The sequence below is a fragment of the Stegodyphus dumicola genome, chromosome 11, assembly GCF_044657685.1.
Source record: "Stegodyphus dumicola isolate Sdum_Otavi_A_Nest chromosome 11, ASM4465768v1".
Classification (NCBI taxonomy): Eukaryota; Metazoa; Arthropoda; class Arachnida; order Araneae; family Eresidae; genus Stegodyphus; species Stegodyphus dumicola.
In genome coordinates, this window is record NC_140778.1 from 50,591,676 (window position 1) to 50,618,758 (window position 27,083).

General features: G+C 29.7%; 1 protein-coding gene and 1 long non-coding RNA gene across 5 annotated transcripts in view; one reads left to right on the plus strand and one right to left on the minus strand.

Moving 5' to 3' along the window:
* Nucleotides 1-1,040: 1,040 nt before the first annotated feature.
* On the minus strand, nt 1,041-18,738 carry LOC146993965 (uncharacterized). The gene is made up of 3 exons (XR_015043946.1): nt 18,468-18,738; nt 6,494-6,693; nt 1,041-1,251 (listed from the first exon to the last, which is right to left on the minus strand). It is a non-coding gene; the product is annotated as an uncharacterized LOC146993965 (long non-coding RNA).
* LOC146993966 (ribosomal protein S6 kinase beta-2-like) overlaps nt 13,646-27,083 on the plus strand; it is a 113,104-nt gene continuing 99,666 nt past the window's right edge. Inside the window, exons 1-4 of one of the 4 annotated variants that reach the window (XM_085826675.1) lie at nt 13,646-13,774; nt 16,264-16,355; nt 16,815-16,885; nt 17,195-17,459. In XM_085826675.1, the coding sequence (XP_085682801.1) occupies nt 17,455-17,459 (5 nt within the window). In that variant the 5' untranslated portion in view covers nt 13,646-13,774; nt 16,264-16,355; nt 16,815-16,885; nt 17,195-17,454. Of the gene's footprint in view, nt 13,775-14,935; nt 16,356-16,814; nt 16,890-17,194; nt 17,460-27,083 lie in introns of those variants that run through there. The other 3 variants (XM_085826677.1, XM_085826676.1, XM_085826678.1) reach the window with 3 other exon arrangements.

Below are 27,083 nucleotides of genomic sequence, written 5' to 3' on the forward strand. Positions count from 1 at the left end.
AAGTTTAATAAATTAACCAAGAAATTAAGTTATTGTTCTCACTGGAAGGAAAAGGAATCAGACTGCAAATCACGATTTTTAATATATGGCCAGAATCATTGCAATTTTCAGAATTCTGAAACCTTATTCATGTGATCATATACACCAAACTATTTTAATGAGAGACTGTATTATATTCTGGACGAAATAATTATTTCTTATTAAATATAATCCTAGGTACTTTTTTGCAGTAAATTAAAAACAAATTGTTTTCTTTCAACACTAATAAGCTCTGATATGCCAGTTTAATAACTGTACTTAAACTTTATATGAGACTACTGCTGTCTAGAGTTTTTGTCATTGCAGTAGACTAAAAGCATCAGGATGATGGGAATTTAAAGTGAATGCTTGGATATTTCTTGTCATTAAAATAAATTTAAAAGTTTGCATTTAAATGTATGCAAATTTTAAAAATAAATATTTTTTCTTGTGTTCTGTTTACAAGCAATTTAACTGTACTAAACAGTTCTCTGTTAAAATTACTTCTGTCCATGTAATTTTTTTATAAAGTTAGAAGGGGTATTTTGAAAGTTAATAAACAAATAAAATGACATATATCTTTTACAAATTCATTATTTTGCCATAAATTTGATTTATAAAATTAGTTCAGTGGATGGTCCAGTCAATGGATAAGGTTCTTAACAAGCAATTTTCAGTTAAAATATAATTATTGTCATAATTTAAAATTTGAAGCATTTATTGCAAAAGGTTTTAATTTAATTCAACTACTAGGAATGCATTAAATTCCCAAAATCTATAAACTGATAGTTTTATATTATTTCATAAAATTTTAAAGCAAAATTAAAAGTATTAAAGGAAATGTAATGAAATTAATTTCCATATTGCATATTCATGTAATAAATTTCTCTTCTAGAATCAAACATTCAAATTCAATGAACTAATTATTTTCATATTCAGTAATACAATGTATAAGATACAATATTTGCTTAAGCTAAGTATCCTCTACCAATCCAAGTCTTCATGAAAGTTAGGAAACAAACTGAACAATTAATAACTTTAATTACAGTATTTTCGTACAAGCTAATACACAAATTTTTTATTCCATTGTTTACAAACTTCCTTCTGTTGTACATTTTCCTTTTTGTTTATGATACTTTTCTCTAAATGAAACACTTTTCAACCAGTCTTTTATAATATGTTCAATAATATTGCAAGGTACCTCTCTGGTGGCCCGATTTTCTTTGAAAGCACCTAAAAGAATAAAAAAAAAAAATATTTTTTAAACTAAATAATCAAGAAATAATAAATTTTCTCAAACTTTAATAAAAGCGATGCTGTTTCATCTTATGTGGTCGGTTTAATGTAAAATTATGTTATCTTGAAATAGTACTATTGAATAATGCTTCAATTTGAGATTTCGCCGTTAGAGTTGATTTTAAAAAAATCAAAATTTTAGATAAATTTCAATTTTTCAAAAATTAGATAAGTGCAAATTGAACTGTTATTTAGAAAACGGGAACTAAAAATATAATGGAATTAAGAAAAAGTATATTTTAACAGATAATTTTTGGTTAAAGATTTTGAGGTTTGCAATACAAATACCTCATTTTTTGGCATTCTCAGATAGCATTATCAACAATAAAAAAATGAAATTTGTTTTCTTGCCAGAAAAGAAACGAAAATGGTTATTTAAATCATGAAATGCTGGTCTAGTTAAAATATTTGAAAAGAATGAAATGGTCATAAAATTATGAAGTATTATAAACAAAAAATGTCGAATTGTGTTTCTTTCAAGTAGCTATTTCCCCATTTAGTTTCTCTAGTGAACAAGGGTAACATCTGCTGCAAAATATTTTCGATTCTGGAGATTCGTTTTTCCTATTTTCCTTTTATTTCGGCACCGCACTTAAAGGTTCATATGAGTTACAGTCATGGAGTAGAAAAAATTATTTCATTGAAGGGATGGCAACATATATGTTACGAATGAAAATAAGGAGCATGGATACTGTCACCTTGAAATGCTTATATTAAAATAAGAAAATACAGTGCAACTATGATAAAAATTGAAGTACATGTGCATATGCATGTAAAGATAAACGTTTTACATATATATATATATATATATACTCTTTTAAAATAATTTTACTTTAATTAAACTTAGGAGATAATATAATCAATTAATCAATATTGTTTAGGAAATAAATTATTATATATATATATATATGTGTGTGTGTATGTATATACACACTATATATGTATTTTAATACGAATGTTAAGGAAATTAAATATAACTTTGACTCACAAGCAAAAATATCTTACAATGACTCCCTAAATATTTTAAAATTTATTATACATATAATAAGTATAAATATAAAATTGAGAAATTTGATTTGAAATATTTGATATTTACATTTTGCATATATGAATACATTTCAGTATTCAGAATAACTTTTTATGCTAGTATTTCATTCAAATTAAAATTTAATTTAATATGAGAGATTTACAATTAATTTAAAATCAAATTACAATGTAAATTCAATTTAATATTAGAGATTAGTGCATTGATTAGTTAGAATTGTGTCATTATATGTTGTTAAATGTGCTTTATTTGCATTAAATTTGCGCAGGTATCTAATTAAACGTGAAATAATCTTAACAAAAAGTGAAGTAGTATTTAATCATGAAAATTTGTCAACGTAAATGGAGAAATGTGTAAGTGAGAAAAACGTTTAATATGTAATTCTATTCATTCCTACAAATATGCATTTAGGAATTTTGGCATCCTTGTTTTAAATTGAATAAAGCATTTTACTATAGACTTTTCTTTTTTTAGAGCAATAGACTTCAGGAAAGCCGAGTAGCCAAATTTTGGGGCAACAATTACATCTATTAATATAACAGTAGTGCTAAAGCTATTTCATGATTCATTTAATGAGTGCTTATGATTTTAAACCTGTGATGAAGAACAACTACAAGAAGCGCAACATAATACTTACTCATTAGATTCTACTAAAATAGATCTGATCAATTTTAACCACAAAAAACTTTTAATAAGCAATGCCATATATATAAATTGAAACTGAAATTGAAAAGCTAACAAGTAATTTGACGTAAGACCTATTTGGTCTTAAAATTGTTTTTGCGCAAAATGCTGCAAAAATATGAAATAATAAGAAGAAATATTCTAGTGAGCTTGCTAAAAAGTTACCAGGAGCTGTGGCTCCATAAAATAGTTCAACGCAGTATTTTTAAAAATATTAACATGGAAGTAATTTTTAAAAAAATATTAACATGGAAAGGTGAAAAAACAGCCTACATGCGAAATAAAACTGTTAGAATCAATGTTGGAAAACATGTGAATGCACTAAAAACTAATCTTATCGATGTGATACGTGAAAAGTTAACACATATTAAAAAACAGATCGACATATTAAAAAACAGATCGACGGATATATATAAATCTATACATATGTATATAATTAATAAATATAAAGTAAAAAATCAATATGGGTTATCCTAGAAATGACTGACGGTTTTTAAAAGTTTAAAAGTGAAATAGCAAACAAATTATAACACTTACTAAAATTAATTTTGTAAGAAGATTATTGGTCAAGAATTGTTTTTAGCACCAAACGTCGCCAATAAATTGCGCTTCAATTTCATATATCGTCAGTTATGTCAAAATGCTCTCGAAATGGTCGCCGTTTAAAGCAATCATTTTCGAGACTGAAATACAAAATTATCACGCTGTGTAATGTCACTATTTGAATTTAGTTAAATTCACTCGAAGAAAAATATACAATCCTTGTAAAAAATCATTGAAATTTTTTTGAATATGACTAGAATATGGTTAGAATATGATTTTTATGTATTTTGAAATCGCGATTTAGTCTCAAAGATCGTGTTAAGTGAAATATTGGAAGTGAGGGTATTTTTTTATTTTAAAATTTTAATTTCCAAATGTACTTTTAAGCAATCGCTTTTGAACTTTCCTCTTCCTTGCATATATATATACATACAGAGAGACATGTGAATTCAAACAAATGGAGTTAATATAAACCTAAAATGATGAACTCTGTAACAATAAGTCACAAATCAAAAGAATGAATTAAAAACATGGAAAACAAAATTGGAGCAAAATTAAATCAATACATAAATAAAACAAAGTTCGCATGAAATTTAAAGAATTAAAAAATATCTTCGGTCTTTGTCAAAGAGCAGCCGAAAGAAAATGGAATTATAAACAGAGAAATCAAATTATATCTGGATGAATTGTACAAGTAATTAAAGAGTCCTTTGAATTAAAAGACCAAAACCTTAATTCAAAATTAAAATTTTTCAAAAAATTTAAAACTGTTTAAAAATTATTTAATGATTATTTAAGGATACTCGAATATAACAAAGTGTACAAATGATATCTGCCTGTGGGAGGGAATGAATTCGTGGAGGAATTTCAAAGGAAAACTGGCTCGTATTCTTGCTACTCATGGAAAAACCACGAAAACCAACTACGCAACAAAACCGTTCGTCTGGAATAGAAGCCAAGACGAACTCCCAGTCTTCGCTAGTGTTATACATTTAGCAACCGATGAGGCAAATTAAAATAATGATAAAAACTGCAAGTATCTGAAATCAGTATTTATCACGATATCACTTACCCCGACGTGACTCAAAATTGAATACATAAATGACAAAATAGACTAGACTCGCCTTTTGAAGTATTTTTTAACGCGCCTTCTTTAGAAGATTTTGAAGAATAAGTGAAAGCATATTTATTAATTTTAAATTAAAAAGTTTTTAAAAATTAATAACTTGGAAAATAGAAATGACATAATGTACATGGAAAAAAAAAAAAAAAAAAGACACATGCGGAATTCAAAACTACAGAGAAGGCAAAGCTGGCCAAATTTTGAAAATATGGACTTAGTAAACTTATGAAATTCAAAAAAGATTAATGAATTTAGATCATGAAAAAATAGCTAATAAGCAAAGTTAATGCTGAGGAATTGAACATAGCGCTAAGTGTCTCTGAAATGAACATTCTTGAAAAATAAAAGTAAATGACTAAATAGCTAGTTAATTTTTGACGTGATTCAAAATTAGTTACCCAATATGTAAAAATATGAAAAAGTCAACACTTTTGAAAAGAGCAAATTTTGTTAATTTGAAAGTTAGAAACTTTTTATATAAAATGTACTATAAAAGTACTACTAAAGTACAAACATTTTATAAAAAGAACTTGAAAAAGTACAGTGACATAAAGCACAAGCCACCAAGAAAAAGAAAACTGTAGAATTCAAAAATCTTATAATAGACAAACGTTCATAATGTGGAATTGTTAAAATGCAAAATTTCAATATAAAATTTAACTTTGATAAAGGAAAAAATAACCAGCAAGCAAAATTATTATAATGGAATTAAACATATAATTTCGATTTAATTATAAAAAAAAAATAAAAACTGAAATAAATTATTAAAAACATCTTCTACTACTGTAATTAATATAACTAAGTAAAGAAGCTTAAGAAAGTGTAGTAAAATTTAATTTACTACCGCATGAGGAAAAATTAAAAGGGATTTCTTTTTATTTAGCTATAATTTAATTTAGTAGGAGGTAATTCTGTTTTGTTTCTTTTTGTATTTAATTTATCATCCGAAGAATTAACATTCTGATACATGTATATTAATATATACATGTATCAGAATGTTAATGGCCTCTTTCGCTTCTGTTTTGGTGTTTCAAAGTCTGAACCTGAATCTAAAATTCAATGTCTTTAAAGCCGTTTTTGGACTTAAATTCAACTGTAGCATAATTAGCTACAAAAATGCATACATTGTTCATTAGATACAGTCTCATCTTTCAACTCAACAGCATATTTATTGTTTAGAATCGTTAATCACTTTAACATTTCTTATAGAAAACTCAAATCTTATTATTGAAAATTATATTTTTATTCAGATTTGTAAATAAAATATATAGATAGGCGTTTTTTAATTAAATTTAAACACAGTGTTAACATTCTGGAGCCTGATTCATGACTTCACTCAATGGAATTGAATTTGACATTTATATGGATCCGCAGGCTAAAATCTCTCGTTCAGTCTTCCTTTGAGCATCCATTATTTTATATATGGGTAAGTTTTTAAAGAGGTTGTATTAAAATTCACAAACTAGCAAAGTATATTGAATATTAGAGTCTTACTATGAACCGTAATTAAGAATGTAGATATGATTTATTTCGGAGCGAAACTATTAAAACATAAGCTGATATAACATGAGCACAATTAATTAGAGAGAATAAGGATAAATAATATTTGTTTAGAAAAATTGAAGTATGCTTAATACATTTTCCTACACATCAAAACATTTTTTTAAAAATTCAATGTTTCAATTCAGAAAACATATTATTTCAATTTTATGCTCTCGAAAAACTTCCTACCAATTAAATTAATATGGGAAAACAGACATAAAATTCATTTGTAGAATACTTACAATATTCTCCCAGGATAACAATATAAAAATTCTCTCAGGATGTATCTGGTTCTCTGTGTTCCAGAATTGCTCTTTCCATGTGACTTCTTTCTTTATACGAAGGCCAGTTACATGTCCCTTTTTATCATCTGACACTCATTTGCTTGGACGACAGCCACTTCATCGGTCATTAGCAAATGTACAACGCTAAATGCCATTTTCTGTGAATGTAATGAAATAAATCCATAAATGTTATGAGACTGAATGGAAGCAGTCTTACTTTATATGTAATGTGTATGTTAATTATCAACATTAAAAAGCTTGTCTTATACGAACTCAAACTTCCTGACATTCTGGGAAAATTCCTCCCTGACTTTCTGAATATATTTTGTATTTTCCATGGCAGTTTAAAGTTTTCTAGGTGAGGGAAACTCTGTTAGTACACCTTATTAAAAACATAATGGATAACAAACATAATAATCCCTATATGCCACTAGCATATATATATACAGTTAACAGATTCCACTGATGTAGATTCTAAATTTATTGATAGTTTTGAAATTATAATGACACCTAAATTTAGAGAACTGAAAGGATGACTAAAATTCTTTTTGTTTATTAAATCTGTAAAAAACAATTTGTTTTTCCGATGAATTTTCTAACAGATATTTGATTATTAGAACTGATTTGTCTATAAATAAACAACAATTATCACCAGTGTCAGCAGATATCTTAAATTCTGAGAGTTGAAACGATATAGTTTGCTAATTTCACTTATTGATTCCGTTTCTTCGTCAAAACGTGTTTGTTTAGCATATCTGCGTGCAAGCTGTTGCAAAGGTTTTGAAAGAGCACAAAGCATATTTTTCAGTTCCCCCAAAAAGTTCAAATGTTTTCAACGAAAAGTGTCAAGAGGCCCAAATACTTGAACATCATTTATTAAATGAATCAAAGATAGAACATTATACATTATTAAATAAATATTTTCCCATGTAATCGAATACTGTGTTTAACAAAACCTCTTAAATCATTTTCTGCAAATGCATCATTAGAGAAAGCAATATCTGAAGGCTTTATTAAAATAAAAATTTCCACATGTAGTAAAAGAAAGTTGTTGTACATAGCAGATGGTAAAATTGAATTCATAACAACAGGCCTAGTGTATAAAAGAAATAAAGAAACTTTGTTGCCTTCCAACTCTGTATTTCTTAAAGTATTCTAGGTTTCCGACTAAATTCACTTGGTACGTAATGTCTTAGACCAATGTGAGATGAAGATATTTCATTTACATCGCTCCAGTGCAGTTCCAGTGATTTATTGAAGGTTAAAATTTTTACTTATTTATTTGTTTATTTATTTATTTCCGCTTTAGCTGGAGAACTTAAACTGCTCTAAAATAGTTATCAAAAAGTTAAAAAAAAACTAGCCAAAATTTCAGTTTTTAACTCTAAATAATAAAAAATGTCTATTTCATTGCTTGTGTAAATATAAGATATCTAATTCTCTTAGTGTTTTAATTTTTCTTTACAATTTAATGAAAACAGTACGTGCATAAAATACCAGTACTACATTTGAATAGTATAAAAATTGTATTTCTAAAGCCATAAACACAATCGTATATGCATGCAGATCTTCCAGCCTTGGAAAATCTTAAAAGACTGGAGATTTTCTTTAAAGACGGGTTTGCTCTAGAAAAAATGAAAGGTTTTTCACTCTGAGAGGTTATACCATTTCAAAGAAATTCCAAACTCGCTTTGATTCAGTTTATGATGCATGATGGTTCAGGTTACTATAGTACTTGTAATTCAATTTTGATGTAAGATGCATTAGCATTTTATTAGATAGTCTAAAATTTATGCTCTTTACTAATTTCATTTTTTTTATTTCCTCGCATTTTTATGCTGAGGAAATCTTCACTAGTGAAGCAAAGCTTTTATTTATCAAAGTATTTTTAAATATACGATGCATGTGAAATTAATAATTAACATGCATAATAACACTAGATAAAATGAGTAATATACCAGGTACTAAAGTAAACAAAATTAAACACGAAAATTAACTAATTAAACATTGCCTAAATCTTCATATAAAAATCTACTGATGTCTACAGCAGATTAAAACAACTCAGATTAAACGAAATCCGATAAGAAAAATTTATTAATGTCAATAAAATTAATAAAAAATACAGTTTTGTGAAATAAAGTTTAACAAGAAAAATTATTATGAAAATCATTACAGGTGGACGAATACAATTCGCCTAATTAAAAATTTCATTATTTGGGGATACTCAGATAACCGGCACTTGGCGAACTTCCAGAAATCGCGTTCACCTACTTGAGCGATAGGCGCCAAACAGTGGGAGGACAGTTCAGGTTGCAAGTTTAAACCTTCACTAAGCTAGGGAGAAAGGGAAAAGGGAAGGGATATTTTCTTACGCCTTACTTCGGCTGTCATGCGACTCTGCAGATGAATCTTCGTGTTGATCACGTGACTTTGTCAGTAGACGTGGTGAATACGCTCATAAGCTGTTTGTTGTATTTTTAGATTACTATTAAAATTATTAATGACTTAAAAATTAAATAATCAATCAAATTAAAAATGTTAATAATTATCAAATTAAAATGATTAATTATATTTCATTAATAATTAATAAATTAAATATGATTAATTAATTAGATTTCATTAATAATTAAGAAATTATATATGATTAATTATTTATATTTCATTAATAATTAAGAAATTAAATATGATTAATTAATTATAATTCATTAATAATTATTATTAAATTAAATATGAATTGTGGTTTATCCCAGAAACTAAGAAGTTCAGGAGACGGGCTCCCAGTTGTCGTTTAATTACCTTATAAATTATTTTCTAAACAACTTAATGACCTTATAAATTAATTATCCTAATAAAACAAAGTAGATAACATATGGTCTTTTCCTAACTTATCGTTCGCATTGACACATTTTTTAAAATTATTTACTTAATATTTAAGTATATGTTATTTATCTAGCTATAACAAACTGGAATTAATTTCTAAATAAATTAATTGTACTCCTAACACGAATTATTTAGAATAAGAAAAGCACTCGCGGGTTATTTGCACAAGATGGCGGAAATCCGTTAGTCGGAACTTAACTCCAAGACGAACTACTAGGGTGCAACAGTTTTACCGCTATCTCGCTGACAGACACTCTGTATCATACAAGCAATTTTTTAATCCCTTCTCATCAAGTTTATATCAAAATAAAAAACTTATAAGACTTTGAAATGCTAATAAGTTAATGTAAAATATTAAAGAAACAATATTCTGCTACTTTTCTATGTCAAGTATATTTCACTGACTTCTTTACATAGAGGATTTTGCGGAATAATAATTATTAATGAAATATAAGTAACTAATCATGATTAATTTATTATATTTCATTAATAATTATTATTAAATTAAATATGAATTGTGGTTTATCCCAGAAACTAAGAAGTTCAGGAGACGGGCTCCCAGTTGTCGTTTAATTACCTTATAAATTATTTTCTAAAAAACTTAATGACCTTATAAATTAATTATCCTAATAAAACAAAGTAGATAACATATGGTCTTTTCCTAACTTATCGTTCGCATTGACACATTTTTTAAAATTATTTACTTAATATTTAAGTATATGTTATTTATCTAGCTATAACAAACTGGAATTAATTTCTAAATAAATTAATTGTACTCCTAACACGAATTATTTAGAATAAGAAAAGCACTCGCGGGTTATTTGCACAAGATGGCGGAAATCCGTTAGTCGGAACTTAACTCCAAGACGAACTACTAGGGTGCAACAGTTTTACCGCTATCTCACTGACAGACACTCTGTATCATACAAGCAATTTTTTAATCCCTTCTCATCAAGTTTATATCAAAATAAAAAACTTATAAGACTTTGAAATGCTAATAAGTTAATGTAAAATATTAAAGAAACAATATTCTGCTACTTTTCTATGTCAAGTATATTTCACTGACTTCTTTACATAGAGGATTTTGCGGAATAATAATTATTAATGAAATATAAGTAACTAATCATGATTAATTTATTATATTTCATTAATAATAATTATTAAATTAAATATGAATTGTGGTTTATCCCAGAAACTAAGAAGTTCAGGAGACGGGCTCCCAGTTGTCGTTTAATTACCTTATAAATTATTTTCTAAAAAACTTAATGACCTTATAAATTAATTATCCTAATAAAACAAAGTAGATAACATGTGGTCTTTTCCTAACTTATCGTTCGCATTGACACATTTTTTAAAATTATTTACTTAATATTTAAGTATATGTTATTTATCTAGCTATAACAAACTGGAATTAATTTCTAAATAAATTAATTGTACTCCTAACACGAATTATTTAGAATAAGAAAAGCACTCGCGGGTTATTTGCACAAGATGGCGGAAATCCGTTAGTCGGAACTTAACTCCAAGACGAACTACTAGGGTGCAACAGTTTTACCGCTATCTCGCTGACAGACACTCTGTATCATACAAGCAATTTTTTAATCCCTTCTCATCAAGTTTATATCAAAATAAAAAACTTATAAGACTTTGAAATGCTAATAAGTTAATGTAAAATATTAAAGAAACAATATTCTGCTACTTTTCTATGTCAAGTATATTTCACTGACTTCTTTACATAGAGGATTTTGCGGAATAATAATTATTAATGAAATATAAGTAACTAATCATGATTAATTTATTATATTTCATTAATAATAATTATTAAATTAAATATGAATTGTGGTTTATCCCAGAAACTAAGAAGTTCAGGAGACGGGCTCCCAGTTGTCGTTTAATTACCTTATAAATTATTTTCTAAAAAACTTAATGACCTTATAAATTAATTATCCTAATAAAACAAAGTAGATAACATGTGGTCTTTTCCTAACTTATCGTTCGCATTGACACATTTTTTAAAATTATTTACTTAATATTTAAGTATATGTTATTTATCTAGCTATAACAAACTGGAATTAATTTCTAAATAAATTAATTGTACTCCTAACACGAATTATTTAGAATAAGAAAAGCACTCGCGGGTTATTTGCACAAGATGGCGGAAATCCGTTAGTCGGAACTTAACTCCAAGACGAACTACTAGGGTGCAACAGTTTTACCGCTATCTCGCTGACAGACACTCTGTATCATACAAGCAATTTTTTAATCCCTTCTCATCAAGTTTATATCAAAATAAAAAACTTATAAGACTTTGAAATGCTAATAAGTTAATGTAAAATATTAAAGAAACAATATTCTGCTACTTTTCTATGTCAAGGATATTTCACTGATTTCTTTACATAGAGGATTTTGCGGATTAAAATTCGGTGTATGAGTAAAAAATTTAAACTATTAAACAAAACATGAGCAAAATTCTTTCTTAGATAAACAAGTAAAAGTTAATTAAATTTATATCTTCAAACCTTTGAATACGATTTATCTTCATAGTTTTTTCTGCTGTGTTGTTACTCATGTTAGTTTTTAATGGTAATGAATATACATATTGAAAGTTTTGCATCACCGTATTTGCAACAAATACATAACCGAAATATATTGTTAGAAATCTTGTTTCCCTGCAGTATGCAATTCAGGATTACATTTCTTTGTTTACCTACATTAAAACTATTTTCTTGTTTCAAGACGAAGGGGAAAAAATTCTGCTTCCGTGCTAATAAATTCAAAAGATGCTGGTTTTTGAAAAACCTGTAAAAAAAAACGCGAAAATTAAAAAAAAAGGAGGGGGGAGAGAGAGACAGATGTCACGACAGACAGACAGACAGACAAAGTCTTTTCGTTAAGTCAAGATTATTTCAATGAACGGTTACGGTTAAGCTGCACTGGATTCGCTTTGTGGTTGTGCATGTCTTGAACATAGGAAATGTTAAACATTGCTCTTACTCCAATAAGATTAATATTTGTTTACATTTTTTAGATATAGAATCACACAGACAAAAAATCAGTCATCGGGTTGGTACAGTATTTGCATTAAGGCTTCATTAACACGAATGATGTCGCCACAGTGGTATCCAATTTATTGCCGATTTACTTACAAAATTCAGATAACCTTTTCATTCAGTTCATTTATAAACAACATTAAAGACACACATATTAAAAAAGGAACACTTTTTCTTCACACAGTCGTCTATCAAATTTAATTTTTGCAAAAACTTTTTGCATTAATAAGTAGCAAAAATATCTGCTACTTATTAATGCAAAATTATGTTAACAAATAAAAATATAAAATACGTTTATATACATTTTTACTGTTTATGCAAGTAATTTTGATCAAACAAATTTTTCTACGAAATTTTGATTATTTACATGGAATCGATTTTTTGCGAAATGACGTAGGCGCAAAACTCCGCGAACTTTGACCTCTCAACTCTGAACCTACATCATTTTGGTTGAGTGCCCTGTGTGTATCGCTTCAAAAGGAATCACCTGCCAAAGCAAGTATTTTTTCAATTAAATTTTTATCTCTTTGCATCTATTCATATTTGCATATTTGAATTACTAATTTTTATTTATATTAAAATTTTTATTTCTGTAACTTAGGAATATTTGTAATTTCTTCATATTTCAGAAGTTATTAATATTTATTTCTGCATTTTTTCCCTGTACTACTAAGCCTTTATTTCTGTATGTTATCAGTGTTTTAGTTGATATATTGTTAGCTTAAATTTAACATCTCTTTTAATTTAAAAATAATACATTTAATTTAATATTTGATTTGATTTATTTAATTTCATTTTGTTAGGTTCTATTTTTTCTTTGCTATGGCTACTTCATCATTAATGCAGAAATTGAAATACTTCAACATGATGACAGGAATGTCATTGATTAATGATGAAGAAAAGGCAGTTATTTTAGCAACAGAAGCTGGCTTGCTTCCGAAAAAAGAGGAGGCCCCACCTTGCCCAAAATGTGGTCATAAGATGAATGCCAATTCCAGGAAAGAAGCAAAACTTGGCTGGAGATGGATTTGCAGCAACAGGAATAGAGGCAAGTGTCCAGGAATGGTTAACCCCGTTGCAGGCACATTTTTTGAGGGGACCAAAGTTCCAGTCAGGGAGTGCATGGTCTTCATATTCCTCTTTGTACTGGAGATGAATTTCACATTTATAAAGATGAATTTTATGTCATGGAGGAAAGAGCAGAAGTTGCCAGAAATACGCGACGAAACAATATGCGACTTTATGTCCTATTGTAGAGAAATCTGTGAGGTATTTGCCTCTCATCACAGTACACAACTTGGTGGAGCAGGTAAAGGATTCTTAATTTTTTTCTGTATTTATTTTGTCTCACAAATTAACTGAGCCATGTATTTAATTCAACTTTTAATGAGATATGCATTACCTTATATTTTAAGTCCCTTACCAGTCGAGTGATAAAATGACTGAATACTCGTAGTTTAACCGTAATGAAGATCCTAGCAAACAGGCTGGCTTCGCTCCCAAGAGTATTCACAGTTTTCACCATGTGTAACATGAATACAAGTAAGTTCCCCTAAAAAGTACTCCATGAAGGCACCTCTCCTTTTAGGCAAATAGCCCTTTATTGCATTCCTATAATGTAAATAATAATTAGTTATATTTCAGGGTACTTATGTATTAGCCAATACTTACAGATGCACTGCTAACAATACACTGCAGTGATGCTTTCTTTAGAATACTGCAGATGTTCCGAAATAATAGTTCCAGAAAGATGCCAATTGTTAAAATATAATAAACATTTTTATTTAATTTTCAGTTTGCCGAAGAACAGCAAATATTCCAGTTGCAATGCTTCAAATTGCAGATGATAGAAATCATAAAATGGAAATGTTATCGACTGTTCAAGATGTAATTGAGCTGGGAATTGGTTGGTGGAAAGTTGCTTGCCTAGTTATGCAGGAGAATTCGTGTGGACAAAAGCTGCAGGTTAAGTTACGTTAGGACATTTTAACATATTAAAGTCAAAAGGGCTATCTGTGTAAAAGGAGGAATGCCATTGTGAAGGACGTTTTGAGGGAAACTGGCTTATAATCAATTTACACATGGTGAAGATTATGAAAATAGTTTGCTCGCCTGGTAGACGCCATTTTATTGCAAAATTGTGATAATATGTTTCATTTACCTTTTATTTGCCTTGCAGGTAAAACCATTTTAGTTGATGAGACATTTCTTACCAAGCGTAAGTATAACAGAGGGCGGGTTACCAAAAACATGACAATAACTGTTTTAGGAATATATTGTCGAGAAGACAAAGAAGGGCTGTTTTTTAGAGTTAATGGGAAAAGCAAGCGAGATATATGGCCATATATAAAGCGTCATGTTCATCCAGAAACTTCAGTCATTTGTACCGATTCAGCTAAACAGTATAAAAATGTAGAAAGCATGTTCTCTGGAGCTGTTCACAAGACAACAAATCACAGCAGAGGTAATTAAATCACTTTGTTTTCATATCTGAATATATTAATAAGTTAACAATTTGTGAATAATTATTTTACAGGTCATGATTGGTTAATCGGTTACAGTCAGCTTGTTAAAAAAATATGTTTATGAAGAAATTTTCTAATGTTAAATAATTTCCTCAAGAATCTACACAAAAGCTTATTGACATATTTCCATTACAGGTGAATTTGTAGCTAAAAAGGATAAATTCAATATGATAAATCAGTTAGAAAATGAAAACAAAATTTTTAAAAGAACAATTGTTAATAGACGCAATGATCAAAGTCTGATACAGTATATGGCCCTTCATTATTACAAGCGTTTTCGTTTGAAGCAATTTCAATATCCGGGCGAAAAAATTTACCAGTTCCTACAAGATATTAAAACTGTATATCCTGGCTATGGAAAACATGGTTTAGAGTTGAAATTTATAAATGAGCCAACAGTACAAAGTGAGGATATTGAAGATTTAATGCCACCGAAAAAAGCTGCCCGTCAAGATGATGAAATGCAGTTTATTTAAAAATCCTGCAACCCTTTCATAAATAAATACAGCAGAATTACAGGTTCGAAAATGTAATTTATTTCCTAAGTATTTTTGGTAAGTACTAAATGTAAATATATACAAAAGAAGGCATTTACACATTTTCATTTTAATTTATTTTAAGAACTTGATTCTTTTTCTAAAATGCATCATAAAAAGTAAACAATAAGATATAGCATTTTTATTATTATCTGCTTACATTTAGCAATAAATATGACAGCTTTAAAGGCTGATAAACCATGGCAAAAAAGACAGTTTGCATAAAACAATGCAATGTAAATGCAGAAGTCAGACAGCTTTTTAAAAGCAGATAATTACTAAAAATAGCATTTGGTATTAACAACAGCTGTTCAAAAGTACAAGTAGCAACTGCACGGTGATACATGCACCACAACTATGACGGATTTCTTTTAAGAGACATATATTGATTCTCTTGAAAAATGTATCAGCACAATTGGTGTTAATTCAAGAGTACTTGATGTGGGCATCTTTTAAAGTCTATGCCTTGGTTCTTCAGTGTTGTAATTTATATATTGCAGTTGACCATTTTTAATTTTAACAATTCTTGTAAATAACCATCAATAAGAAAATCTTTCATCCTCCATACTATTGTGTTCCTGTGATGACATTTGACAATGTATACTGAAAATTATTAAGTTTGCCATGTTCTGTCATCCCTTAAACTTGTGATATAAATTCTGTTACGCCCTGTATATATATATAGAAAGAGCTTTGCAAAAAAAGTAATAAGTGCATGTTTTTCAATTGCATTTCAGAGTATGGAAATTAAAAATCCTGCAGCCCTTTCATAAATAAATACAGCAGAATTACAGGTTCGAAAATGTAATTTATTTCCTAAGTATTTTTGGTAAGTACTAAATGTAAATATATACAAAAGAAGGCATTTACACATTTTTAGAACAATTTGGGGGCCATTTAATTATGTTTAAAATGTAAAGAGTATTTTTTTATATGTTCAATATGATAGCTTTTTTTCCGGCAAGCCTGCCCAGAAAATGCCCATGATTTCTCCGAAAGAAGGGCTTTTCATAATATTTCCATGGGTATTGATTTTTATTCCTCGTCCGTAACTTTCCAGATTCCATCTGTTGTGATGGCTTTGCACTTAGGAAGCTTAGCTCTTTATGAGATTAAAGGCACAACAGTCCACCTGTGATTTTTTTTAAAATTCTGATCAAAATTATTCTAAAAATATGTAAACACCCTATTTGTATATTATTTCTTTATTATGTATCTTATTTTTCTTGTAACAGTGATTTCATTTTTATAATATCTTGACTGTTATACTTAAAAAAACATTTTTCAGGTTCGGAGGATTATGGCTCTTGGTGACACCTCCGTAAAAAAAAAAACGCATCACGATTCCTACCTCCTGATGTAGGTTTGTACTTGATGTACAGACATAATTACTTTCAAAATTTTTAAATATTTAATGTATCATATTGCTTAATTTGTTATGCATGTCATGCTTTGCAATAACCAATTTCTTCATGATTATAATTCAACTTTCATTTCCTTAAAATTGAAATTAATACTTAAAAGTAACAATTGAAATATTTAGCATGCTTCTTTAAGAGTATTTTACAGTTTCTGTTTTTTTAAAGCAAGTGCAAACCTACTTCTAAGGTGATGTGGAAATGGAATCTATTTATCCCCACCTTTTTAATTATGGAATATTTTAAACAGATGCTGAAGCCAGTCAGTTTTTAAGAATGTTAAGTATGACTCTGAGTGTGAGACCTGATATGAGGAGGATAGTGCAAGCTACTAGATTTGTGTTGCATGCAGTGTGAACATTTCATAAGTGTACAACAAAGTGATTTGGATTAATTATTTCAAAACACGAACCTCAGATGTTAATATTTCAAGAAACTGTTTTTTAGAAGAACTGCAAATATCAACAAGAATATAATAAAAGGATATACAACACATTATGCACAACTGCAATGGGGTAAGTTAAAATTCTTGTACCTATTTTTGCATTCATTCATTCATATATTTTATTATAAATTTGTTGGTAATATAATATGAATGGATAATTTTATATAAGATATTTATTCTATATAAAATGCTAACATAAGTTTATTTTAATATAGAGAGTAAAAGTAAATCTATAATGAACGGTTTAGTTCATCAAAATAAAATGTCATCCGAGTTATCTGAGTATCTCCAAATAATATACTCATGTATATTTTATCTTTTAAAATTTTTAACGTTACTTACGTGATAAATATTCCATTTGCATAATCTTTACTGCATTTATATGAAGAACATGTTTTCAAACATATTTAACTATTATTATAGATAAGTGTAGAAATTAATGGTCAGAATTAAAAAAGAAAAGTATTAAGTTGGTAAGGTAATAATGTTGGAGTTATATATATCTTCATCTAAAATACTAAGGTGAAAACATGCATGTAGATTAACTTTAACATATCAACAACTAAATTAATTTTATGTACATTGTTTACCTTTTTAACGCAAACGCGTTATTGTATTTAGCCTCAGGCGATTTTCGCCTAGCACCGGTTTCTCCCCTATGTCCGGCTCAGGAGGGAAATTTTGGAAAGCGTCTTTTGACGTCATTTCCCTCTTGGCGTCAAAAAAATCCTTCTGAGGATTTGGCGATTTTCGCCGATTCAAGATGGCGGAAAAAATTGCGCCAAGTGCCGGTTATCTGAGTCTTCCCCATTATTTTGATAAATTTCGTTTTTTTGCTGGGAAAAATTTTCTTTAGTAAAGATTTAAATTTCGAGACTTTAAAATCTCGAGATTTGGTAATTTACCTTGAGATGTGATGAAAAACTCGGACTAAGTTGAAAACTTGAGTTGGCAGCTATGATAAGTTTGAGATCAATATGATTATAGCATTTGGAAGATTTTAGACATATACAAAACAATTTTAGCAAACTTTCATTATTAAAAATACGATGAAAAATGTGAAAATATGCATACTTACACTTTTAGTAGAGCGGATAAAACAAAGACATCAATACTTCCCTTCGATTTGGAATAATTTTAGCGGTGTTCTTGACGACCTCAAACCCGGTCTTTCGAATCGTTCTTCTTTAAGAATGACTGAGGTCAGAGTCAGCCGGACGTCAGTAATTTCACAAGCGCCTAGACATTGGGTTCTCATCTATCCCAGAGCTCCCCACTCTCGGTTGCTCGCCAGACGTCACTTCCGTTTCAGAAGATGTAAATACGAGGGCCATCCAGGAAGTAGATTACGTTTCCGTCTGTGTCCGCTAGGGGCGGGGCTAGCGCGGCCATCTTGGGGTCAGAGCGTTGCGCAGCTCAGTCTGCATCTAGCCGTGCTAGTGAGAGGTTCGTGCTGTGCTCCGTTCAGATACTGTGACGGTTTGAAATGTCTGTGTTAATTGAAAATCCTGCGAGGTGCGCTCTGTAATAAGGTTTCTGACTGCAAAAAACTGTAAACCGATAGAAATCTATCGGCAGCTTCGTGAAGTGTATGGGGACAACATTATCACTGAAGGTGGAGTGCGTCAGTGGGTCATACGATTTCAAAATGGTCGAACCAATGTTCACGACGAAGATCGAAGTGGGAGACCCAGCATAGTGACCGCCGAACTTCTCGAAAAAGTCGATGCTAAAGTCCGTGAAAATCGAAATTTCACAATAACGGAACTTTCTTTGAGTTTTCCACAAATTTCGCGAAGTTTGTTGCACGAAATCATCAGCGAAAAGCTTGGTTACCACAAGTTTTGTGCAAGATGGAAGGCAAGAAGAGGTAACGAAGTGGTTGAAGGCGCAGGCGGCCGAATTTTTCGACGAAGGAATTTCCAAGCTCGTACATCGCTACGATAAATGCCTTAATTTGTATGGTGACTATGTAGAAAAGTAGTATTTGAGTGTGGCTTTCATCTGTATATAATAAAATTTGTTTCCTATACTTTGTTTATTTTTTTATTCCAAAACGTAATCTACTTTCTGGATAGCCCTCGTAAGTTGGGAGGGGGGGTTGAACCAAAGCTAACGTGGTTGTCGTCTTTCTCAGAGCCGTATTATTCCATGCAGCTCTTAAATATCGTGTGCCCTCAAAATATACATTTTTAAATGGTTAATGAAGTAGTGTTTTTTACTTCTGTTGTTATAATGTTACATATAATATTAAGCAGATAAGTTTTTATGTGTAACATTATAATGAAATAATATATTTCGAATGATATTTTTTTTTTTTTAATATTTACCATTCGGAAAATGTTAGGTGTTACATCCAATAAGTGATTTCAGTAAAATAAAGATTATTATCATTTTATTGGCTCTGTGAGATGACTGAGAAGTTTTATGCACTCCCAAAGTCACCAAAATTAACAAACTGGTGTGGTGTAATCTAAATTCAAATGACTTCAAACTGCATAAAAATAACAAAATGTATAATTTTTCTATTTTATTTATAATGATGTTCTAAGGAATTTAAATGCTATTTAAAATCTGTGGTATTGTTAAGTATGTTATGAATAAGGACAGGCAGTTGTGTCAAACTAAAATGCTGAAAACGGTAGGTAAATAGATAAAGAAAAATGTCTTTAAAATATAGTTTGGAAAAAATGAATATGTTAACTGTGTTAAGTTGTGAATTCATTAACGCACTTCATGTACTATAACTAGCACTGATAAAGATAAAGTTTTCTTAATATCGATAAACAAAGTACATAAAAACATATTCCTACATATCATTAAAATATTAGTGTTTTTCATGAATTCCAGAGAAAATATGCTAATGAATAATAAATACCATGGTCAAGAATTACCTAAACAAACAGCAAAAAAAAAAAAAAAAAAAAAAGATTCCCTACCTTGATACATAAGAAAAGAATATCACCATGCAACACATTGTTCACTTGTGTCAATATCACAGGCATTTTCTTCAGATACTCCTTTGACAAGTTGTATCTGTTAAAATGCCCTTGAGGCAGGAAAACAATCATCTGCTGATGGGACAGGTGCATATTTAAAACATAGAGATTCACAGCATTCGTAACGATATCAAACATGTTTTCACAATGCTTGAACCTACACCTTTTTCAACGTAAATATTGAGACACATTTTTCATCACATCAAATGCATACAAAGAGGCTACTAAACTTAGATTCTGTTTCTCCAGGGAAGCTTGTATTTGAGAGAAATATGAAGCTATAAATGTGAGACTCTTATTTAGAGATGTCTTTTTAAATAATGCCTAAGCATTTTAATCGAAGAACATAAAAAATATTAACAGCATCTGTGGTTTTGACAAAATACTAGTCATTAGGGCCAACCTTACTGTATTTTCTGCCAACAAAAGCATACAGAAAGTAAAAATGTGTTAATCACCCTTCACTGAAACCAGAAATAACTGAATAAAGATTGAACATTTCACAAAGAAATCTATAAAAAAACTTCAGTATTTGGCATTCTGTGCAATCACCCTACCTACACCTCTTAAAAACGCTACTACTCGCCAAAATAGCAAGCTCATGCTACCATATTCCTCACTTTTTCAAAACTGGATTTAAAGGCAACAATATATCAACTGCAATCTCTCTAAAGACTTTTGCTCTAGCAGGTAATTCCAAAAACATCCTTTTTACATTAGAAATAATTTTTGCAATTGTCTGTGAACAAATTCATGAAACTTTTTGGCAAGGTGTACAGGGTGTGCATTTTAGATACATTATTTTGAGAAACGACCCTGTAAATGCCTCACATTTTTTATACATCTCATCATTCAGGAAAAGAATGGCATAGTCATGTTTACTTCTATTAAGACGAAATAAATTCTATTGATGAAACTTGAGATATACTGAAACTGTTGGTTTCTTTCTACATCTGCTATCGGGAGGAATATATCTGATATTTTAGGGTGTAAGGTTTTAGTTGCAATGTTACATATGAATTTTACCACAGCATTCATTCATGAAAATGAATTGCTGTCCAAAATCACACTTTGGATATCCTAAACTGCACCAATGTAAGCAGTATGTCAATATGTTCTTCTTAAAATAGATTTATAGGGAATTTATCACTTTCAAAATATCTTTTTGCAGATGGACTTTTAACTTTCCAAAATGTCATTCAATTCAAATCATTCATGAACTACTTATGACATGACATGCAGCTGTAAACACTAGTAAATGTTTTGTTGTTTCACTGACATTACACTTCCTCTTAATTGTATGTTTGTGCTATGCTACAAAATAAAATTTTTTAGCACTAAGTGGTTTTTCTGGTGCTTATGTATCAATAAAAGTGTCCATTCCAAATTCTTTTGAAAAATTGTTCATTTTCCCTATCATTGAAAGCTTATTCTTAAGCTTGGCAGTATAGCACATAATGCAAAGCAAAGAAACAAATGAAAGTGAGAGAAGAAATTTTGACAGAACCTAGTCATCACTCTGGCATTCATGCTGCTAAGTTCGTCAACAATAACCTTCCTGAAAAGGAGCATTTCATCCATTTATTTTTTTAGGTAATTTCTAATTAATTATCACACCCCACCACCACCAAAAATTATAAATTTGTTGCCAACTTTGGAGAGAGATGTTTATTTGAGTACTTTTGTGTCTATTTTAATAATGCATCCAGTGCCACCTATTTCTTTTTTTCTACAATACACACATACTCCTTTTTTTTTTTTTTTTTTTTTTTTTGTGCTACTGTTTGATTTCTTGGACACAGCATTGAAATCAAAATTTTAAAATAAGAAGGTAAAAAAAAGAGGTCCATAAAGCCTTTAACCCTTTGATGGGCGGCGGGATGGCTTTTTTTTTATCAGTTTTTATCTCCAAGATGACAGCTGCAAAATTCTGTTTAAAATACATACAATAATACCTTTCAGTTTCCTAAATATATAACAGATGGTGGCACTAGTAATTCATAGAAATCATGTAGGAAAAAATTCTTTGCAGGTCTAATTTTGAAGCATTTTTTGTTTTAATTTCTTATGCAATTTAAATCATTTGGACAACTTTTGGTATTAGAATGAATATTTTTTTCTTGCAGATAAAAAGTATTATTTGAATTCATATATATATATATTAATTAAAAATGGTTGAAATGAAAAGGTGGGACAAATTTGTCCCATCACGCATGTAGGAAATACTGCTACTAGGGGACAGGACTATTGAAAATGTTTTCTGAACATTTGTTCCATTGTGATTTTGTACTTTTGGTTTAATTTTCTGAAATTTTTTTGGTAGGTTTATGGTTATTTCTAAGGTATCACAAACTATAATAATCATATGAGATATGCTGATTAATTTGACCACTTAAAAATGTCTATATCAGACTGAGAGAAAAAGTGTCAAATGGTGGCACAGAATTTTTTTTCATTTCCTTGATGTTTGTGTAGTTAATTCATTCATATTGTGTAAACAGTTACCCGCAGAGTGAGAACATTTAAAATATCTAAAATTGTTTAAAATGTATATAGCTGGAAATTTACTGAATATGAGTTCTATAAAGAGAAAAAAATACCAGAGTCCTGTACATGTAAAGTAATAGTAAAATTAATATAAGTTAATTTTACTAAGACATAGGTCGTCAAATGAATTTTCAATATAATGTAATTTTTAAACAATGAAAATTTTAAGAAGAATGTTGCCCCTGAATATTTGTCTTGTTGTTTATCATAACTGTGAGAGGAAAATTTTGTACTGATGTCCGAATTAAATTTTTCATTATTTTTCTTCTTTTTGTTTGTTTAAAGGTTCCTTTCTGTACAATTTTTTTATTAGCTGGTATGTTTACAGTTGGAGGTTCAAAGTGTGGTATACTCGTATTTATTGCAGATTTATAAATTTTCTCCATTTTAGTTACTTAATTAGGTGTTGTTATTGAGTTTAGTAAGCTTGTAAATTTATTCAGCAGTGCTATTTTTCTTTCTGCTAATGTCAAAGTTTGTGATGTACTTTGCATTAATTCATTTACTATTACTACATCATTTGTGTCGTCTATTATCAATGAAGGATCATTACAGGAATCATGAACTATATCTGCTGGACTGTTTTTCTGCATCTGGCATAAATAATGAATATGCTTACACATATTCCACTTAATTGAAGAATCTATACATGTGCACATATATGTGTGTATGCATACATTACATTCAGTACACTTCAATTCACAGTTACCCTCACTGATCACTTTTTGTATGGTATACAAATCTAAATTGCTTTCTGATGAAATAATCCAGCCACTTTCATTTTGTATAATTTGTGATGACAGTGTTAAGCTGGTTTTATATCTGTTTCTTAAGTCTCTAATTTTACTTGTCAATTTTCCTTTATTTGATGTAATGATTCTATCAAACATTTTATCCCTAATAAATTTCATAATTGCATGCACAGCCTTATCAAATATTTTAACATTTTCCCCATGTAAATAAATATATGTACTTTGATGTTCGATGCATTCTTTCAATATGTGTATTTGTATTTAATCCACAATGAACTCTGTGACAATAAGCCCAAGTAGTTGCATCTTTTAAATAATGTGTCGAAAAATAATTATCAAAATCAAGTGTATCGGGATCTGTTTTCAAGAAATTTAATACAACTTCTGCTGCAGTATTAAAACTCTGTATACACATTCTTGTAAAGAAGTGCGGAGAACTTGATACTCTTGGGCTTGTTTTTCTCTACCACCGATTTTTTTAAAATTCTTTCGCCATGCACGGTCAACATGCCATGCACAAAAGAAACGTTTTTCACGTGTGCCCATCTCTGAAACCTATACATTAAAAAAAGAATCAGCCATATCTGACATGAAAACTTTTGGTTGTAATGTGCCAATGCTTTGCTTGATTATTGAGAAGAATATAGACAAAACTGGTTGGTCACTTCGATTCGAAATTAAAAATGCACAAGGAAATCCTTCTCTTAAATTGTTGACAGTTAATAAAACTATAAGCTCAAAGCCATATGCATTCATGCCATGAGTGCCATCTATACATACAGTTAGTCAATAAAGTCTGCGTACATCAAGAAAAGTAATATCAAATCCAAATTTATGGTGCGAATAGGCTAGTTTCTTAAAGTTTTTTTTTTTTAAATGTTTAGTTTCAATAAGGGACTTTGAAATTATTTAACTGTAATATTTTCATATCTAATAATTTATGCACACTAAATTTTAAAAGATAAGTGGTCAGAAATCAAAGGCAATAAAGTTTGCATACAACGCGAAGGAGGTGGGGTATTTCCTAAACTTTTAAACTTCAAACTTGAGAATACAAAGAAGGTTACACTTTCAAGGTCATTGACTTCCGAAGCAAATTTCACGTTGATTGGAAGTTGTTATTTCTATTTTCTTTGACGAAAATGACAACCAATAAAGAAATTCCCATAGTTACGAGACAACTAATTATTAAATTGAGAGATGAAGATAAAACTCTTCGTTATATTGGTAAAACCATTTTCTAGTGGGCAAAGAGTTATTCAAAACTATCTTGACACTGATAGTCTTGCTGTAAAACCAAGATGTGGGAGACCGAAGAAGCTAACGCAGAGGGAAAAAAGAACAATTCTTTTACGAATTAAACAAAATCCTAAACTTTCTGCTGCAAGCATTGCAAAAGACGTTTTTTTAACTAGCAACAAGGAAATTTCTCCTGAAACTGTACGAAAAGTGCTGTGAAAGGCCGATTATCATGGACGCAAACCTAGGTCTAAGCCATACATTTCCGAGACAAATAGAAAGAAAAGAATTGCTTTTGCCAAAACATATTTAAACTCTTCGCAGGACTTCTGGAACAATGTAATTTGGTCAGATGAAAGTAAATTTACAATATTTAAAGTTAATGGCCACCCTATTGTATGGAGAAAACCAGGAACAGAACTGAATCTGAGAAATTTAAATCCAACTGTCAAACATGGAGCTGGCGGTGTAATGGTATGGGGGTGTATGTCATCGAAAGGAGATGGAAATTTTCACATTATTGATAAAGTCATGGATAAGTATGTTTATCTGGATATTCTGAAGAAAAATCTATGAGACAATGCCCGAAATTTAAACCTTTCTAATACCTTTATTTTCCAACAAGACAACGACCCGAAACATAGAGCTAAAATTGTGATGGAATATCTCCTATCACACTCCAAGACAATTGCGTACTCCTCCACAGTCACCAGACCTCAATCCAATCGAACATTTGTGGGCAAAATTGGAGAAACGAATTCGAAAACACAATATTACATCACGAAATGATCTAATTAGTAAATTGCAGAAAGAATGGGCGAAATTTATGTCGGATGACACTTAAAAACTAGTTCAGTCAATGCCCAGACATCTGCAGGCTGTTTTGAAGAATAAAGGATATCCTATAAAGTATTGAAGTAATGTAAAAAACTTATATTTTACTTTTTTTTTTTTTTTTTTTTTGAAAGTGTACGCAGACTTATTGGATGGAATTTCTGAGTTTTTTGAAAAAATTTAAAAAGTATTACACTGATATTATTTACTTTTTATTTAAGCTTACAATTTTAGCTAATAGAAGAAAAATATGTAATGATTAAAAAACATTTTTCTATGCTTTAAGTGTTTTTTTTAATTTAAAATTTAGTCTGTACACAGACTTTTGTAGCTAACTGTATGCAGTCTGAACTAAATTTTTTTAGCATTTCACTTCGTGATTATTGTCATCATATTTGTCATTATGATGAGAATAAAATCTTCATCATTAAGGAATGTATGTGTTGGGGATATTACACCTTGTGCCTTATAATATAACACGCATGAAATCTGTAAACTAAGCATTTCATTCACCCACATGTCAACCCTCACATAGTCATTACTATGCTTTAGCCGACCAGCGGTCGAGCAGTAAAGTCGCTGAACACTGGTAGTTCGGTCCGAGGTTCGAATCACGCGAATGAGCTGGCTGCATGGGCGTTTTCGTGGTTTTCCCCATGTGTAACGTGTATACGAGCCAGTTTCCCTTAGAAAGTTCTCCACAAAGGCATCCTTTCACTTAGGCAGATAGCCCTCGTGTGCTTTGCCATAATTAAATACACCAATACCATTACTATGCTTTACTGCACTGGAAGCTAACTCAAAACTTTGTTCAATGTTTTGCAGATCTTTTTTTGTTATTATATACTATCGTTCGAGGCCAGAATCAGATATGGAATTGTGAATGTCATCCAAAATTGCATCAAATGGTACTTTAGCAGCTATTCTTGATGCAATAAAGGTTCTATCCTTACACGAAAGGAAAAGATGACCCATATCATTTTCATGGCCTACATGTGTTTTCTGGAAATATGCATAGTATTCCTCTCGTTTTGATTTGACCAATTTTATTTTCGCAGGACAATAAGCATTAATTTTTTTACTGCCCTGTAGCTTTATGTGTCGCTTTCCAGAACTCTGTGAATGAAAATGCCCTGAACGGTGACATGTAAAATACGTAACTGTACCAGTGGCATTTGGTTTTCAGATACATGTATTATAAATTTTGACTTTATTTTCTAAATCATCTTTCCATTCAAAAAAACTTTCATAGGATTCAAATTTTAATTCTGATGTTTCAAGTTTTACATCATGAACTTGTAAAAAGTGTTCATTTATCAACTC